Source organism: Canis lupus, chromosome 12 (genome assembly GCF_011100685.1).
Source record: "Canis lupus familiaris isolate Mischka breed German Shepherd chromosome 12, alternate assembly UU_Cfam_GSD_1.0, whole genome shotgun sequence".
Classification (NCBI taxonomy): domain Eukaryota; kingdom Metazoa; phylum Chordata; class Mammalia; order Carnivora; family Canidae; genus Canis; species Canis lupus.
In genome coordinates, this window is record NC_049233.1 from 27,357,666 (window position 1) to 27,377,228 (window position 19,563).

The 19,563-nt window shown below is 34.8% G+C and overlaps 1 protein-coding gene across 7 annotated transcripts in view; it reads left to right on the forward strand.

Moving 5' to 3' along the window:
- Positions 1 to 19,563, forward strand: part of PHF3 (PHD finger protein 3) — a 77,137-nt gene that overhangs the window by 33,816 nt on the left and 23,758 nt on the right. For 4 of the 7 annotated variants that reach the window (XM_038554429.1, XM_038554434.1, XM_038554431.1 and 1 more), the window contains 2 exons: positions 8,956 to 9,117; positions 14,056 to 15,838. In XM_038554429.1, coding sequence (XP_038410357.1) covers positions 8,956 to 9,117; positions 14,056 to 15,838 — 1,945 coding nt within the window. Of the gene's footprint in view, positions 1 to 7,845; positions 8,039 to 8,955; positions 9,118 to 14,055; positions 15,839 to 19,563 lie in introns of those variants that run through there. The other 3 variants (XM_038554432.1, XM_038554433.1, XM_038554435.1) reach the window with 3 other exon arrangements.

The following is a 19,563-nucleotide window of genomic DNA, read 5'->3' on the forward strand; positions in this document are numbered from 1 at the left end:
AAGTGTCCCTAACTTTCCCTGGGTATTCTTTTTTCTTTCTTTTAAAAAAAGATTTTATTTATTAATCATGAGAGACCCCCACAGGGAGAGGCGGAGACACAGGCAGAGGGAGAAGCAGGTTCCATGCAGGGAGCCCAGTGCCAAACTTGATCCTGGGACTCTGGGACCACGCCCAGAGCCAAAGGCAGATGCTCAACCGTTGAGCCACCCAGGCATCCCAGGCATCCCGTCTGACCTTGGGTATTCTATTTAAAAATCAAACCCATTCTTTGTTCCCCTCTCCACATACTCTTCTTCTTTTTCTTAAGTGTTAAGACTTAGATAATATGGTAAATGCTTGTTTCACTCTTATTAAAATGTAGCTGAAGCTTTATGGAAACCGTTTCTAAAAATTTTGCATTTTATGGAAAACATCAAACAAAGCAGTGAGAATAGTGTAATCAACCTCCATGTACCTGTAACTTAGCTTAAACAGTTAATAGTTGGTTTTATTTCATTTATACCCTACTCCTTACCTACCCCCCTGCCCCAAGATTATTTGAAGCACAGCCCAGAAGTCCTATAATTTCATTTGTAAGTATTTCAGCATGTATCTTTAAAATACAAGGATTGGGGTGCTTGGGTGACTCAGTTGGTTAGCATCTGCCTTCTGCTCAGGTTATGGTCCTGAGATCCTGGGATCGAGCCCCACATTGCATTCCCTCTGCCCTTTACACCCCACTCATGTTTTCTCTACTGCTTACTCTCTCAAATAAATAAAAAATAAATCTTAAAAAAATTCTTTATTTTAGAAAAATAGCCACAATATTATTACCCAGCCTAAAAGTTCTTAATATTGGGCAGCCCAGGTGGCTCAGCGGTTTAGCGCCACCTTCAGCCCAGGGTGCGATCCTGGAGACCCGGGATCGAGTCCCACGTCCAGCTTCCTGCATGGAGCCTGTTTCTCCCTCTGCCTGTGTTTCTGCCTCTCTCTCTCTCTCTCTCTCTCTCTCTCTGTCTCTCATGAGTAAATAAGCAAAATGTTTTTTTAAAAAGTTTTTAATATTTTTAAATTGAACTTTCATTTTTACCCAGTTCCCTAAACATTTTCTTTAAGTTTGAACTGGAATTGAAATAAGATTAATACATCCAATTGGTTAGTATGCAAGTATGTATCAGTCTATATAGGTTCCTTCCCCCCCATCCCCTTTCTCAATATTCATTTGTTGAAGAAACCAGGTCATTTCATCTTAACTATTCTGTATCATTGGTACCTAGAATAATCTAGGCCAACATGTGACATATAATAGGTACTCAGTAAATATTTTTTTTTCTCAGTAAATATTTTTAAAGGAATTGACTGAAAGGTAAGTAATTTATAGTATTCTAGGATGGAATTAAAATGTTAAATTTTTAGGGAATGATTACCATCTCACTTTTACATTAGCTTGATAGAATGATCTTGGCAATAAGAGAAATTATTTAGACAGTTGAGAAGGGGTCAGATGCAGGGCACTTAGGGCTACAGAAAGTTAGTTGAAAAAATCTTCCAAGATACATTAATAATTGCTACCATTTAAGATCTTATTATTTACATACCATGCACTGTCTTAGAAGCTATGTAGTTAATTCAGTTTTTACAGCAATCTTTCAATGAAGAGTTCATGTCTTCATTTTCCCAGTGAGGTAATTGAAGTTTAGTGGGAGAAATGGAGAAGTGGGTCCTGGGCATTAATGTTTTTCCTAATAAATTTTTAGAAACTAGAGACAACTCTTTAAAACCGTGTGCATTTATAACTTTGGTAAAAAAAAAAAAAAAATAAGTGGCACCAATGATACTATTTCCCTGTACATAGAAAGCCTTTGTTTAATGTGTATCTTTCTAGCTTCTTTTTCTAGAACTATTTTATATGAGATGGATTGGAAAATGTGAATAAGAAAAAGGAAAAATCTCTAAAATAACCATTATTAGCATTTTGGTGTATGTTTGGGGTGCGTGTGTGTGTAAGAGAATATACAACTTGGAAAACAATTACATTATACCACTTGCAGTTCTTTCCTTCATACAATGCCTGTTTAGCATACTGAAGACTGAAGATTTGCAGTGGAAAATACTGTTCTAATTTGCTTTAACCCAGTGTCTCTCTTTTATACTTGCTTGATAGAAAATCACCTTTCCAAGACATACTAATAAGTTTTACCCAAAGTATGAAGTTGAGTTTGGCAAAAGTTGAAATATTTGTGCATGTTTAAATATAAGACTTTAGAATGTGTTAAATTATACATTCTAAATTTGATGATTTAGAAAGGATGGATAATTTGATAGTACTAGAGTAACTGAAGACAGCATTCTGAAGAAAAATGAGCTTAGATTGACATCAAATAATACTAAAATAAGGTAAACAAGGGAAAATACTTGCATCAGGTAGGTAACATAGATATTATATAAAGAATTCATAAACATTGGAGAGAAAAGCATCTTTAAACCTGAGTGGGAGAATAGGCAGAGCTAAAGAAATACAAAAAGGCAGTACACATATGTGAAGTGTTCAAGGTTCTTTAGTAACTCTTTCTTTTAAAAATCTGAAACTGCATGCCAGTGAGTTGTTATTAATATGAAGCTCTTTGTACTGTAAATTCTTTATAATCTTTACGGAAAACTATATGATGAGATATATAAAATAGTAAAATATGTATATTTTCATTTTTTGACTCAGTAAACCTATGTTTTTAAAGGTCATTGGTTTTTTTTTTTTTTTTTAGATTTTATTTATTCATGAGAGACACAGGGAAGCAGAGACACAGGCAGAGGGAGAAGAAGGCTCCATGCAGGGAGCCCGATGTGGGACTTGATCTCAGGACCCCTGGATCATACTGAGCCAAAGGCAGACACTCAACCACTGAGTCACTCAGGCGTCCCTATTTTAAAGTTTATTGTAGAGAAGGAATTGAAGAGGAAAAAAAGTTGTATGTGCATAGTAGCAATATTTGTATTTCTCAAGTTAGGAATGTCTAATATCAAAATGATAAATTTACCCCAAATGGTTCATTTTATGTAAACATACAACCTGATATATATCATGCCACAGCTTCTTTTAGGAATGAATAGGTGTATCATCCGTGAAGGAAGTAACTCTCACTGAAAGGAATCTAAATAGTGGCTGGGTGGTATTCTGCAGTATTAGAGGAGAAAGCTGTGGGGCCTCTGTTAGGAGGACATACCCATATAATTTCTTTTTCTACTTCATCAGTCCTGTAAATAGATCCCTAAAGCTTCTTGCTGCAACGGTGCAGCATCATGGTTTTAGGTTTTTCTCAAGTCTGATACTTAATGCCAACTTTTGTAATACAGTAAATGTTGAGGAACTAAAAGTAGTTGAGATTGGCCTTTGTACTGCCAGCATTAATTAAGGCATGTCAAAAATGAAGAATTTCTTAACTGTATTTGTGGTTCTCTCTTTTATATGGTATTAAAGTGATTTAAACTAATTCTAGTTGTTGAGAAATTCAGTAAGTTTAACTCCAAATCATTTGGTTTTATTTTATCTGATTTACCTCCTCTTCCCAAAAAGATAGTTTGGAAATAGTCCGGAATAAAGTAATAGTGTCAGGAGGACTTCACATAGACTTGACTGGCGCCAGAACTCAGCAGATTTAATAAGGGCCATTTGTGGATAAGGATGGGAGGAATTTTAATGTGATCTGAACGCAAACTCAAGGATTTCTGAGTATAACGGTATATTTTATGCCAAAATTTCAAAATGAGAGTGGCATCTAATTCTGGAAATCTGGCAGGGAGGAAAAAACATTGTTTTTTTTTCTGTATGGCATGACCATACACTGTCTCCTAAAGAATGTGGGCCATTGCATTGTTTTGATAACCCACAGTTCCCATTTTAGTGAATTTAAAAGGTGGATATCAAATACTTGTGGCAGGAGGGAGGAGATGTGGGAGGTCCCTGAGAATAGGCAGTGTTGGTAAAACAGCCCAGATTCTCCTTTACTTCTATTCATTTTCTTAGCAGAAGCAGTTGGATTAAACTGTTTAAAACACAAATACCTAATTGGGAGGGTTTTGCCACAGAGTTCATTCTGCAATGTGAATTACTTTAGTCAGATGATTGGATTAGAAGAAAGAAATTTCAGATACTTTTAAAAATTTGATTCGTTCTAGGGAGAATTGAAGAAAAGCAGTGAGGAAGAAGGAATACATAAGTTTTGATAGTGGATATCTAAGGGGGGGAGACTGAAACAAGTTAATAGAGGGCTTCCTAACTTCCAAGCGTTTTATATATATTAATTTAATTATCACAGTAGCCCTCTGACCCACTAGTATTTTCTCTATTTTATTGAAGAATTTGAGGCACAGAGAAGTTAAGTAGGTTCTTTACTTGTTGGGGGCCTTGTTCAGATGAGAGCCCTGGAAATATTAGAGACCATGTAGAACTTGATTTAATGTAAAGATGGGCTTTTCAAGGTGAAGGAAATGTGTTGCCAAGTAGAGCAGAAGTATAAAAAAGGCTATATTAGAAATTTCAACTCTGAAAAATATCCCAAATGAAATCTTAGGTATTCTAATCATAGGTTTTTGATTTAGGGGGTTTTTGTATGATGGGACTGCAAGGCATTACTTACCCTTTAAGTTATTTTCTAGCACATACAAACATGCAGTATCTTTGTTGATTTTTCCCTTCCTCCCCTTTATTTTCTCTATCTCCCACCCCACTCCTCCTGCCCCACTCCTCTTTTTTTTTTTTTTTTCCAAATTCTCTCTCCCTTCCCATTCCCTCATCTCTGTTTCTCGAAAGGTGATTCTCCTTGCCTCACCTCCTTCCATTTCCCTTTCTCATTTGTCATTTACATAGAAAAACCATCTTTTGTCCCTTTAACTTCCTTGTTTGTCCACCTTTGTCTTTTACCATTAAACTTCTTAAAAATAAAAGACTGCAGTTGTCATTCTTTACTTTTTTTTTTTTTTTTTTTTTTTTACCTCTTGTCATTTCATCCTCTGCTTAGGTGTGTCAAATTAGTGGATTTCCTCCTTCCATTGTTTTTCTCTGTAACAATAACCTTCCTGATCTGTACTTCATTGAAATTCTCCTTAGCCTTTTTTTGTGTGTGATGTTGTATTACCTTGATGCTTCTTTTGCCTGCTCTTTTTCTTTGTATCATCAGTATATCCAAAAAGTGAAGTCAGTGCCTCACTTCCATATTTATTCTTTCCAACTTCTTTCTTTTGGTGAGAACCTTTTTTCTTTCACTCATTGACATTTAAAATTTCCTGCCCCCCCCCTTCCCTAATTCTTTTGCTCAGCAAATATTTCTGGAGTGTTTCCTGTATTACCAGGTTATTATTCTAGGTTCTGAAGTTTCAGCAACGAATAAGAGAGTGACTTGTAAGCTTACATCCTAGTGGAGAAGATAGTTAATAAACAAATATTTAGGTAGTGTGAAACATGTTTTAAAGGATAAAGTACACTAATGGTCAGTAGGCAGTGATGGGAGCGTATGCTGTTTTGGCTAAGATTGTTATGAAAAGTTTCTTTGAGAAGACGATATTTGGGTAAAACTTGACGAGAGTGAGTCACATGGATATCTGGAAGAAAAGCACCCTAGGCAGAGGGAATAGCAAGTACAAAGACTCTGAGATGATCTTAGGTTTTCCTGTGTCAGCAAAAGCCAGCGTGACTGGAGTAGAGTGAGTCATAGAGAAGTTGACTGGGGAAAATCTTAAGATCCTGTGGTCTCTGGCTAGGATTTTGGATATAAATCTAAGTGCCGTGGTAAGAGTTTGGAGGGTCTTGAACAGAAGAATGATAACAAGATATGACTTCATGTTTTAGAAGGATCACAGTGTGACTGTGGGAAGTAAGCTGTGTGTGTGTGTGAGAGAGATGAGTGTATGGGGAGTGTTTGTCAGTAGAAGAACCTGAGACACTGTTATCGTATAGTTTTGATAAGAGATAATGGTAATTTGAGTAGAATGTTAGCTGTGGAGGTGGTAAATGGTTAGATGAGTGATAGATTTTATTTATTTATTATTTTTTAAAAAAATTATTTATTTTAAAGTGTGTGTGTGTGTGAGAGAGAGAGAGAGAGAGAGAGAGAAAGAGAGAGTGCACCTGAGGTGGGGGGCGGGCAGGAGAGGGGGGAAGAGAGAATTCTCAAGCAGACTCCCAGCTGAGTGCAGAGCCCAATGCAGGGCTGCATCCCAGGACCCCGAGATCGTAACTTGAGCCGAAATCAAGAGCTGGCCTGCTTAACCCACTGAGCCACCCAAGCATCCTGAGTGATTATGTTTTATAGATAGAACTAGCAGAATATGCTGATCATTTGGATGGTGGTATATGAGGAGAAAGGAGCTAAGTTCTAGAGTTATGGGTTTGAACATCAGGGTAAATGGAGGTTCCAGTACCAGGAATATCTTAAGAGGGGCAGTTTTATTGAAGAGGGATGGGTAGAAGCAGTGTTTATTTTTAGTATGCTAACCTTGAGATACCCATTAGAGCTAGTGGAGATGTCAAATTATATACTCTTCCAGAAGTCAAATGTGAGCTTGGAGCTGGAGAAAATAACTTTGAGTCATCCAAGTGTAGATGGTACTGGATGAGATCACTTAACAGGTTTTGTGTGTAGATAAAGAAGAGAGATGGGGAAGGACTGAACCCTTAAGTCCTCCAGTGTGTAGATCTCTTCCTCAAGAAAAGGAAGCACTATCAAAGGATATTGAGAAGTAGCTAGTGAGATATAGGAAGTTGTTGATGTTCAAAAGCTAAATGAGAAAGGGATTCAGGAAGGGGAGATGGGTCAGCTACACGGGGAGGCTACTAGGAAATGGAGTAGGATAAAACCTAATAATTGACCTTTGGATTTGGCTTTCTAACTCCCTTTGAGTTTTGCTTTGCAATATAGCCCTGAATTTCAGAACATACTTTTTCACTCCCTGTCAACAAACATTATTAATCAGGCTTCAATTGCTCTTCTCCTGGACTATTTTCCTCTTTTGAGTTTTTCCTTTTTCTCTCCTGATTATAATACAAAATACACACTGATTGTAGAAAAGTTGGAAAACACAGAGACAGTAAAACGATATAAAAAACTTAAATTCTTTGTCTACCTTACCACTAGAGATAATCACTAATAACACTCCAGAGCTTTTTTTCCCCTATCCATTTCTATTTATGTATGTTTGTAATGCATATATTGTATATATGCTTTTATATAAAATTGATATGAAAAGTAGTCTTAAATCTATTTATGTATGTTTGTAATGCATATATTGTATATATGCTTTTATATAAAATTGATATGAAAAGTAGTCTTAAATTTTCCATTTTTGAATGAATATTAAAAATTTTTTGAGAATGTGTGTGAATGTGTCACAGCATAAGTATTTCATCATGATGAGCCTTCTGACTGAACTTCCCGGTCATTTCTCCTCTAATTCTATCTTAAGTGAGTCCTGATGCATTTTCCTGAAGTGTATTCTTCTCTAAGCTTTCAGGGTGTAGAATAGTGATTGAAGCATAGACTATTTTTGAGAGTAATACATGCATATAGCAGGAAATACGGAAAACAGGAAAAAAGTATATTATCTTTTATACAATAACATAATTTTCATCTATTTTCTGCTAATCTTTTTTTCTGTTTGTCTAAATGTACATACACATGCATTTGTTTTTTACTAACAAAGATCACAGTGTTTTGTAGCCAGCTTTTTTTTCCCATAATTTATTCTATTTATAATTTATTGGTCAAAGTATATAAGCAGTTTCATTATTCTTGTTTGTTGTCAAAGTGCTCTTCAAAAAGATTGTACCATTTGAAAGTATATTTATAAAGAATTTTGTTCTCTTTAAATTTTAGGATAGACCACTATCTTGTTGAGCTCTTTTAATTGAAGTTCTTCTTGGATACAAAGATGAGGACTAGATAACTTCTTGAGGTTCCTTCTAACCCCTAGGATGAAGATAATAACTAACATTTGTATAGTGCTCTAAAGTTTACAAAGTGAGTTCTCATACATCATCTCACTTGATCCTCACAACAGCCCTGTGAGGTAGGTAGGACAGGTATTGTTATTCTCATTTTAGAGATAAAGAAACTAGTAGAGAGGTTAAGTGACTTGGTCAAGTTTTATTTAAGTGTTTTAGCTGGGATTTGAATCCAGGCCTTCTGATCTAAATAATCACATTCTTTTTACAAGATTTCATATAGCTGCATATTTAGAATTATATATGTCAGCTAGTTAAATAAAATTGTTATATATAGAGATAAACCCAATGACAATGTGAATACAGTGTTTATATTTTCTTTAGTGTCCCCCGATCCTTTCCCATATTTTCTCCCTCCCCATTTAATGAAATGCTCTCTCATTTGAGTAGAAGGTAATTTAATTATATAGCTATGCACCTACCATTTTACTTCTTAGCATTTGGGAGAGGGGAAGTTAGATGATGTTTTTCATTTCTCTCTGTGTATATTTTTTTGCTACCACTTAAAGGTGTACTTATATTACTTTCTGCACATGTAGTATAAAATCTTTAAGTAATAGAATTATACTTAGGACTAGAATCTTTTGGGTCTAGCATCAAATTAGAATCACAGGCTTTTCAGGGCATTAAACTTTTATACTACTCTAACCAAAATTGGGATAATTGAGTATTTCAAGTGTAGTTGTTTATGATGTTCACAGAGGTACAGTGCATAAAAAGTGAGAGTGACAGTGGAGGTCAAATCAAGAACAATCCTAGCTACTCTGACTAGTTACCTCATAAAAGTAATAAAAAGTTTGTAAAGCTGAATTGGGAGCTTGATAGTGGCAATATCACATAATAGAAACAGACCTAGATTTTCAAGACTGTGTAGTGTAGTATTGCATTAAAATGTCTCACAATGTTTTCTGTAACTGCCTTTAAATACTTAAGGTATTCAATATTTTTAAAATTAATTTTCTTGTTTTTGTTTTTTCTCTAGTTGTTGGTCTTGACGATATTATGGACGAAGGAGTCGGTAAAGAAAGTGGCAATGATACCATTGATGAAGAAGAACTGATTTTACCTAACAGGAATTTGAGGGACAAAGTAGAAGAAAATTCAGTGAGGTCACCAAGAAAATCACCTCGTTTAATGGCACAAGGTAATCCTTCTAGGAAGGTTGAGCTAGAAAATCAAAGGTATAGGAACAGATGTGATAGTTTGTAAACTTGCTAAGCAGAGATATTTTCATGATGTTTACTAGTCTGAGCATTTTGATAATCATTTTTGAGATTATATCAATTTGTTGGTTTAATTTTTAAAATTTTTTATTAAAATTATATATTTACAAAATTTAAAGGGTTGACTAATTCTTTAACTTTCTGATGCTTATTTTCCTTCCCCAGAGGAAATCATTATTAACCTACCAGCTGGTTTTACTAATTTTTTGGTATTTACTTTCATGTCTGTAAGTAATAATGTATATTGCTACTTTTTGATTATTCTAATGTGTAGGTATTTATCAACTTGCCACTCTGGATGATGAATTCAGTGTTTGATCTCTTGTCCACATCACACAAAAGTACATTTTCTCATCCTTCTAATACATAGTTTTGTTAGATTAGTAGTTATTATTTATGTTTTCGGACTCTGTATGCTGTTAGAAATCAATTTAATAAACTAAAGTTACTTTTTCCTATACAACCTTTTGTCTTTCTGATTTAATAAATGTTTCTGTTGTTCCTTTGCTTATAGTTTTGTACATTTGTACACAGTTTTCTGTGTACATATCAGTAATAACACCCCAACTACTTTGCTGGTTGTCTAAATCTTTCAAAAAATACTTATGCATATCAGATATTCTGTCATTTTCATTTTATAGAATAAGTCACCTGGAGCTTTCTCATCTGCTCCCATGTGTGCTGGTTTGTTACCCCTGCAAAAAGCCTGATGCATAGCTATTATCCAGGGATCTCCTATAGTATTCTGATGATGATTCTGTTTGGCATTGTAGTTCTTATTTCCTCTTTTTTTGGCTTAGTTCCTTCATTTTGGTGACACTTCTTCTGCCATGAAAAAGGAACATGGAGGCATGTTATTTTAAAACTGTGTGTCTGCAAATGTATTTAATCTGGTCTCACATTGGAATTATAGTTCATAGAATTCAAGGTTGGAGATAATTTTCCCTCAGAAATTTGAAAGTGTTCCTCTACTTTCTTCTGATTTCAGTGTTGTTGAGAAGTTTATGCTGATTCCTTTTATTTCTTTTTTGGTATGTTATTTACTTTTTTGAAGTTTGTGGAGTCTTCCTCTTCAGCTCTGTGTTTTGATTTTTTTTTTTAAAGATTTTATTTATTTATTTGAGAGAAAGCGCAGGCGCAAGTAGAGGGAGGGAGAAAGGGAGAAGCATGCTTCCCACAGATCAAGGAGCCTGATGGCACCCCGATCCCTTGCCTGAGTTGAAGGCAGAAGCTTAACCGAGTCATGCAGGCACCTCTGATATTTTTGATAATGTGTCTTGGTATTAGTGTATTTTAAGTATTGAGCTCTGGGTCCTCCATGGATCCTTTAGCACAAAAAGTATTATTATTCAATTCTGGGGAAATTTTTTGTATTATTTCATTGGTAGTTATTTTCTCAGCTCTTTCTTTCTGGAGCTCATTATTCAAGTGTTAGGAGGGACTGGCCCTTCCATTTTCTTTATTTTGCCAACTTTTTACCTCTGTCTTTTTCCTCTACTTGGTAAAGTTTTTTCATGTTTATCCTCCAGCTTTTCCATCAAATTTTATATTTCTAATTTCTGAATTTTTTTGTTTTGGGAATTGTCCTTTTTGTAGTCTTGTGGTCTTGTTTCATAGACACAATATCCTCTGCTGTCTTTTTTTAATCTCCTTTCATCATTATAGTTTCTTTTTTCTCCATGTTGTCTCCCCCTTGCCCATCTTTCACGTTAGAGACTTTTTTAAACTGTGATCCTTGATTGTTTACTCATGTTCAAGAGTATGGAACTAAAACTGTCTAAAAGGTTAACACTTAAAAGACTAGGGGTGGGTTGGATTTTGTCTACTGTGAGCTTCACTGTTTTATTATCTGGTTACATGGGGTTTTTTTTTTTTTTTTTTTGTTCTTCTTGGGATGGTTTTTTTTTTTTTTTTTAAGGAATCTTTGATGTCAGAATTAGGGTTATTCCCTTAGGCTCATTAGATTGGTAGCATGTTATGGGGACCTTTTAGGGAAGTTGACAGGGTATCTCAGGTTTTGATATATATAAATTCACCTAATGTCACAAATTTCAGCGTACTTTACTGCCACTTTTATCTGTGCCTGATGTTCCTTAGTCTAGAAACCCTGTTTTGTTCTCTTACAGAAGCAAGCTTTCAGTCTTGGATTAGGACCAGGAAAGGGCAGTTGTCTGGCAGATGGAGTGGGAGAGAAGGAGCTAGGGGTCTAACTGCTTCTTAAACAGCTTTCATCTCATCTTCATTTTAACTGCCTGCCTCCATCCACACTTTCGAATCACCTGGGGTCACCAATTCCTAACCCTTTAGAGGTATCAATGATATTGGTTCTTGCTGACACTGTCTTCTTAGAGTTTGTCTTTTTTTTTGGGTCTCCTATATCAGTTACTTCTTGAGCATCTCTTGTTTGGCATCCAAAACTATCACTGTTTTCTCCTCTTCCTTTCATGTTAGAGTTATGCCTTTTGTATAGCTTTAGTGTGGGTTTTCAGAAGTGGATTTTAAAGTTAGATGCATGTATTTATCATCTTTTCCTCAATTTTTATACACACACACCTGTGTATTTGAAGATTTTATTTATTTTAGAGTGAGCGAGGGGAGAAGCAGAGAGGGCAGAAGAGGGAAGGGGAAGGAAACTGAGGCAGACTCTGAGCTGAGCGTGAAGCCTTTTGCATGGGGGCTTGATCTCATGACCCTGAGATCACAACCTGAGCTGAAATCAAGAGTCAGATGCTTAACCGACTTAGCCACCCAGGCTCTCTACCCTCAATTTATATTTTTAATCAGTTTTTAAAATCTGTTATTTGGTAATACTTGTGACTTTGAGTAATGAAAAGAGTAGGATGAATAGTATGGACAAATGATTAATGTTGGCCTATTCAACCAGAATTCAAACTAAGGCAGTTTATATTTAGAGGAGAAAAACAACTTGATCTTTGGCTCAATAAATCAGTTACTATTGGAAAACGTTTTTTTCATTTTAATTACCTTTATAGTTGCATCTGCTATTCGTCATTTTTAGCAGCAACCTAGATAATGGGTGTTACAAGTTCATTTATTTTATTTCAAGGCAGACAAATAAAGTAGAGCTGTAAATTATTACAGGCGACAGCTTCAAAGCTTAAAATATATAAAAAATATATAAAAATATCCAGATGTTAACAAACCATTAAGTTTCTAGTTATTTAGAAATGTTACATATCTGAGCATGTGATAAACAGTTAATAATCCACACTAATTTAAAAAAATTGTTGAGTACGTACCTAATGATGAACTGCTGTGCTGAGTTCTAGGGAAATTAGAAAGGGTCTCTAAAACTAGGATGACTGAATAATTTTTTGTTTAAACTAGTACACTTTTGAGAGAAAAAGACTGTGCTATTGATAATCACATTGGGACCTTGGGTGTCACCTAGAACTGTTAAAGACAAATGAAGACATGTGATACCTTCTTTAAGAATTTAGTGGTATATGACAAATAAGTGAGTGTTTTAGGTATTGGTGCATATTTTTTTTTTTTTTAATAAATTTGATAGTGTTCAGTTTTCATGCAGGGTTTATTTGGAGGCATTGGATGTGCATAGAGTTGGAAATAGCTGATTCTGTATTTTAGTTTGTGGGTTGTTTTTCTAGTTAATGAATCTACTTCAGCTCTCTTTCTTTCTAGTTTCTTTTGACTCCATATGTTCTCCTGGAGGGTGTATCCAGATAGGGAAAAGAGGAAAAACTCACATGGGGATTCTTTGTTAGGAATATTGTTAAAGGTGGGAAGCTTTATTAAATTATTCTCATACTTTCCCCACTTTCTTTCATGATAATATTTTCTTAACTTAAATTTCTTTGTTTGTAATTTCTCTTTCATTTCTTAGGAATAGCTTGTATGCTAAAATGGTGATACAAGTGAAGCATTCATATAAAGGAGTTAAGAGTTCTTGTGAGACTGTTTTGAAATACACAGATCCTGTTTATGATAGGTGGTCTAGTTCATATTTTACTGGAACTTGAACTTGTTCGGTATTAATTTATTTAAAGGTATTTAATGGGGCAGTCCCGGTGGCTCAGTGGTTTAGCGCTGCCTTGGGCCTGGGGCGTGATCCTGAGGACACGGGATCGAGTCTCACATCGGGCTCCCTGCATGGAGCCTGCTTCTCCCTCTGCCTGTGTCTCTGCCTCTCTCTCTCTCTCTCTCTCTCTATCTCTATCTCTCTCGGTATAAATAAACTATTTTGGGATCCCTGGGTGGTGCAGCGGTTTGGCGCCTGCCTTTGGCCCAGGGCGTGATCCTGGAGACCCGGGATCGAGTCCCATGTCGGGCTCCCAGTGCATGGAGCCTGCTTCTCCCTCTGCCTGTGTCTCTGCCTCTCTCTCTCTGTCTGTGTGGGACTATCATAAATAAATAAAAATTAAAAAAAATATATATATATTTTTAAAAGGTATTTAATGTTAGAAAAAAGATATTTAGTGTTTAAAACTGTATGATAGTTTTATGATGAGCATTAATGTAAAGGAAGCTCATTTTACTTATTTTACTCCTAGCTTAGTTACTATAGAAACTTGTTATAAACATTCTTGCTTTCTAGTAAAGTGTATCAGTCTGAATTTTGTAGTTTTTTCTCCTGCCCCAGAATTTATAGAACTTTGATAAATACAAAATTTAACAGGTATGTGTGTGTGTGTGTGTGTGTATGTGTGTATGTATGTATAATATGTGATGATCATCATGTGTAACTATTCAGTACATTTTCATTGAAATATGCAAATTTATAGCTCAGAATAAAGAAGTGATATTCTAAATTGTATTGAAATAAAAACACATGGCAAAATAGCTAAGTTATTTTTATTTATTTTTTTCCCTTGTGATAGAACAAGTAAGAAGTTTGCGACAAAGCACTATTGCCAAGCGTTCAAATGCAGCACCTTTAAATAGCACAAAAAAGGCATCTGGGAAGACTGTATCTGCCCCTAAAGCAGGGGTGAAACATCCAGAAAGGTGTCAGATTAAAGAAGTTTCTGTGTCACCGAAACCTGAGTACCATAAGGAGAGCAGAAGGAGCAGCCGACATATTGGACAAATTGAAGTGGTACCAGAAGTATCCGTGTCTTCAAGTCATTCTTCAGTGTCACCTTGTCTTGAAATGAAGGATGAAGCTGGATTAGATTCTAAGCAGGAGTGTAATAATCAGGGAGAAGCAAATGTGCCATCTCATGAATTAAATTGTTCGCTCATTTCAGAGACTTGTGTTAGTATTGAAGAAAAGAAAAATGAAGCTCTGATGGAATGTAAAGTCAAGACTGTTACTAGCCCACTGTTTAAGTTTTCAGATAAAGAAGAACAGAATGATTCTATTTCTGATAAAATAGATGTCACTGTTGTTGAAGAAGTGAGGGAAAAGGGAAAAGTTGAACAAGAATCAAATGAGACAATAAAATTATCCCATGAAGATGACCAAATTATTGAGGAACCTGCATCTTCTGCTTCTCTTTCTGATGCTGTGGCTTGTACAAATCCAGATAAGACTGAAAAGAACCTTGTAGGTTTGTCTTGTTCTGTGGATGAAGTAAATGAATGTAATTTGGAATTGAAGAATACCATGGAAGTTTCTGATAAAGCTAAGAACTCCTTTCAAAGAAATGAAATAGAACCATTGGGTTATTGTAAAGACACAGAGTCTAATGATAAGCAGTTGGAAAACACAGAATTTAATAACTCAAACTTAGAGATGGTTGATACTAATGCTTTTGAACCAGAGAGTAATATTTTAGAAAATGCTATTTGCGATGCACCTGACCAGAATTCAGAACAGTTGAATATTGTTGAAAGTATTAAAATGGGGCCTCATGAAATAGCAAACCTTCAGGATGACAGAAACAGCCAGTCAAGTAGTGTTTCTTGCTTAGAGTCAAAAACTGTAAAATCCAAACAAACAAAACCTATAATTCATTCTAAGCAAAACATGACCACAGATACTCTGAAAAAAATTGTTGCAGCAAAGCATGAATTAATACATAACAAAACTAAAATTAATGTCAAGAGTGTGAAGCGAAATGTTGATGAACCAGAATCTCAGCAAAATTTTCATAGGCCGGTCAAAGTGAGAAAAAAACAAATTGAGAAAGATTCAAAAATTCAGAGTTGCAATTCTGGTGTTAAATCTGTGAAAAATCAAGCTCATTCTATATTGAAAAAAACATCACAAGATCAAAATTTAGTGCAGGTTTCCAAACCCTTAACTCATTCTTTGAGTGATAAGCCTCATGGTCACCCTGGTTGCTCTAAAGAACCCCCTCATCCTACACAAACTGGACATTTATTACATTCCATCCAGAAGCAATGCCATAAGCCCCAACAGCTGGCTGCAGCAATGAAAACCAATAGTCATGTGAAGGAAGAGCTTGAACATACAGGTGGTGTAGAGCATTTTAAGGAGGAAGATAAACTGAAGCTTAAAAAACCTGAGAAGAACCTACAACCCCGCCAAAGAAGAAGCAGCAAAAGTTTTTCTTTGGATGAGCCACCATTGTTCATTCCAGACAACATAGCTACTATAAAAAGAGAAGGCTCAGATCATAGTTCTTCACTTGAAAGCAAATATATGTGGACTCCCAGCAAGCAGTGTGGGTTTTGCAAAAAACCACATGGCAACAGGTGTGTGTGTGTGTGTGTGTGTGTGTGTGTCTGTGACTGAGAGAGAGAGAGAGAGAGAGAGAGGTACATTAAAGAGAAATTGCTTTTTAGGGTGTGGTTATGTGAGAATTTTTTATAGAAAGAAATTACTTAACATACAAAGACTTACAGAAGCAAAAAAACCCCTCATCAATCCTGGATAAATGATAGAAAGTTGAAGCCACTGAATTTATAAATATATCATCCCAGAACATTTAAAAAAGCATAGCTCGACCAATGGCTGGTATATGGAAATATTTTGTTATTGTAACCAGTTAGAGAGTGTGGTTTAGTTATTGCATCTGAAAGAAGAAAAAGAGCTTGCTGCTAATCAGAAAATTGTTATACTGCTTTGGGTCTGTAAGTTATATATTATTTTATTTGGCATTAGCAGAACTAGTAATAAAGTGTAAAGGTCATAATGGAAATTCTATTTTTCTTTTGAAGATTTTTTTTTCTTTTTTGTAAATGAAGCTTATTTACCATGACTTAAATACCACCACTTCATAACTATCAGACTTGACCTTAGAATGAAGTTTGGTAGCTAAAACAACTGTTAAATTATTCAGGTGAATTGTCTATGTAATGCAGAATAGAGAGAAAACCTGTATTTCTTTTTTGAACGTTTTAGGGATTTGAAGGATTTCTTGTGAATTCTAATCTTGTGATTTTAAGATTCAGTGTTGTATAGCTTTTTGACACTGCCCGACCCTCCCCCATGTATTTTTTATTTGCTAGCTTTTTAAGAAAAGGAAAACAGGAGATGAAGTGGAGTTTGCAGCTACAAGATTATCCTGTTCAAGTGTTGAGATTGCTGTTGGAACTTCTATCAACATTGACATAAAAGAACATTATAACTTGCACATTGTAATATTATCCTTACTCATGAAAGTAAATATTAGGATGACTTTTCCCAGCACTATCAGATTACATAAAAATGAAACTTTTTAGGTAGGGACAATTTAGTAAAGTATGTTGTGTGATTATTTTGGTGTGGGAGGTGGTGGTTGGGGAGAGTGGTTGGGAGTTCCTGGGGGGATTCTGTAAAAAATAAGTTTTATGTCAACTGTTATGTCAAAGACATAACAGAGCTTTATGTCTTCATTTATGATTCAGCCCATGTCCTATTTTTAGTCAGTGGTTACTCCTTATAACAACATATTCCAGTTTTTGTGTTTTATTTGAATATAGTGCTACATTTCTCCTCACATATGTGTTTTTTAAGATTTTTTTTAAGCACCTTATTCAGATATGCTAAAATGGGCGTGTTTAATTTTCAGTATTAAGGGCTGAGTGGTGCTTTTAAGTATTCTTTTAAGTCAGCAGTTTTCTCTCTGCCAGAATATTCTAAAAATCATTACACTGACATATGGAATAGGAGCCTTAACTTGAATTGAGTTTCTAAAATGAAATTTGGACCTAGAGTTGGAAGTCATGTTAAGTATGTTACCGTATAGCTTTGTTGCAGATAAGCTCTTCTGATGGCCTGATCCTCAGGAGTTTGCCCAGGCTTTTTAACAATGGCTCCAAACTTAAGAGCAATCAACAGTTACTTTCCTAAAATGAAGATTGAGTGTTAAGCCATATTGTGGTTCCCCCACTCCCAGGCCACCTTTTGTATCTGCTCTATAAAACCTAGAGTTTATTTTGCCTCAGTGTGGAAAATGATTTAGAATATTAGATACGTAGGGATTTTGAGTTTACCCTATGTGGTTAATATGAATACTATTATAATGACATTGGAAACAATCAATTTGGGAAGCAACATTTCACATTACTTCAATTTTGTGAATAAAGAAGCCTAAGTGATTGTTTTTTCTTTACATATTAACTAGCCTTCACTACTTTTTTGATATATCATGCTTATATACATTGAATTTACTCAAAAAATATACCTGGCATACAGCATGTAAATTTCCTATTTTAATCCATGTGTAAGACTATGAATTTATTAGGAATGGCATATCTGTAAATAATTTTCATCCATTTCATGCACTAGCCATTTGAAAAGCTAGTGTGAATATGACATTTTTCTAACGCTTGTGATAGTTTTGCTTCTGTAGGGACTATTTTAAGAACTTCGGCATTTTACACATACTACAACTGAAGTTAGCGTCCTTGTCTGTGATTCCAGTTGGAAATTATATTTTTAAATATAGATTTGTTGATGGAATCACCAAATGTAATAAATATTTAACCATAGGGAACTTCTATATATATCCTAAAACAGTAGGTATGGACTCTTAATTTACACATCAAGCTGTCGTTTTTGCTTCCATTTATTTTCCTCATTCAGCCTTATAACATAGTATATTTATTATTTAAAAAAACAGGACTACTTAGTACTCATTTTAAAAAAAAAAAGGTCTTTGGATTTATGTTTACATAAGCTAATTGGCATTTTAGAAAGGAAGAAGTGTGTCTTTTTATATTACCTATTGCAGTTTCTGGTATTTCTCCAGGTGTTTATATTTTTAGTTTGTAGTGCAGTTTCTTGCCCAGCTGTAGATATTTAGTGCATTGGATGAAATTTAAAAACAAATCCTCCATAGCAGGGTGGATTCATGGATTTTTATCTGCAGATTAGATTGTTAGTGACAAAAACAGTGAACGTTTATGTGGAATAGAATCCCGTGAATGTATATACATTCACAGTAATAGATTGTCACACACATAACAGAACTGAAGACCCATCTTGTAACAGGTGCATTATTATTGTAACACAAATCTGCTAGGAACAGGAGTTCTCAGATGTTACTTGCCTTTGTGATTTACTTTGAAGGAACTTGAAAATTTCTTTTTGGTTTATGCCAAAAAGATTAGAATTTTAGTTTTTGTCTTAGAGTCTTAGTTTTTTTATTTTTAAATTTTGTGTATGAACACTTAGCAGTAGAAGAACATGACATATTTCTGAACTCTCCCAATTAACTGATTCATGCTTGCCTGGTTTACTTAACTGATCCATTGGTAAACTCCATACAACGTTAGTTTTTTTTGTTTTTTTTTTTAAGTGAAATATTTAACATCCAGCTTATAGTCTTTTCCTTAAGTGATTTTGCCTATTAGTAATCAGAAATTCAAGGCCAGAGTGGGAAATGGGGTAATTCTGTTAGCTATGTGATTCATACTACCCACCACACACATTTTAAAACCATGAGGAGTAATACAAAAAGTGAAGAAAATATTCTTTGTGATAGGCCTTTTTTTATAGTTCGTAAAATTTGTAGTACTTCTAATTTTTAGACCTAGAAATGAACCATATTTACATTTTTGCAAATCAGTTTTACTTTCAAGTTGAATTTTATTTTTCCCTAGGACATGTGGAAATTATTTTTATCAGTGATTTTTCAGAATTTTATTTAACTGCATTATCTTTTTATAAAATCCTAAACTATTAAGATACCTCTGGAGATGGCACAGAGATTTGCTTTTCAGAGCTTCAAGTTTCAGGAAACATTTCCAAAGTAGACTTGAAATAAAGCATGATGAAATACAGTTACCTAGTGAGTTTTGTCATAAAACAACTTTCCTGATTAAGAATTTGTAATTTTTAATACGCGTTTTATAATTTGATATTTAGATTTGAATATGGGTTAAACACATAGCCATGGCCACGATGTATGGGTTTTTAGGTAGTGTCTTACTGAAACTAGTCTAGACTTGCTTTGAAGGAATCAAAATGTAGCTCTGATAGTGGAAATAAAGGG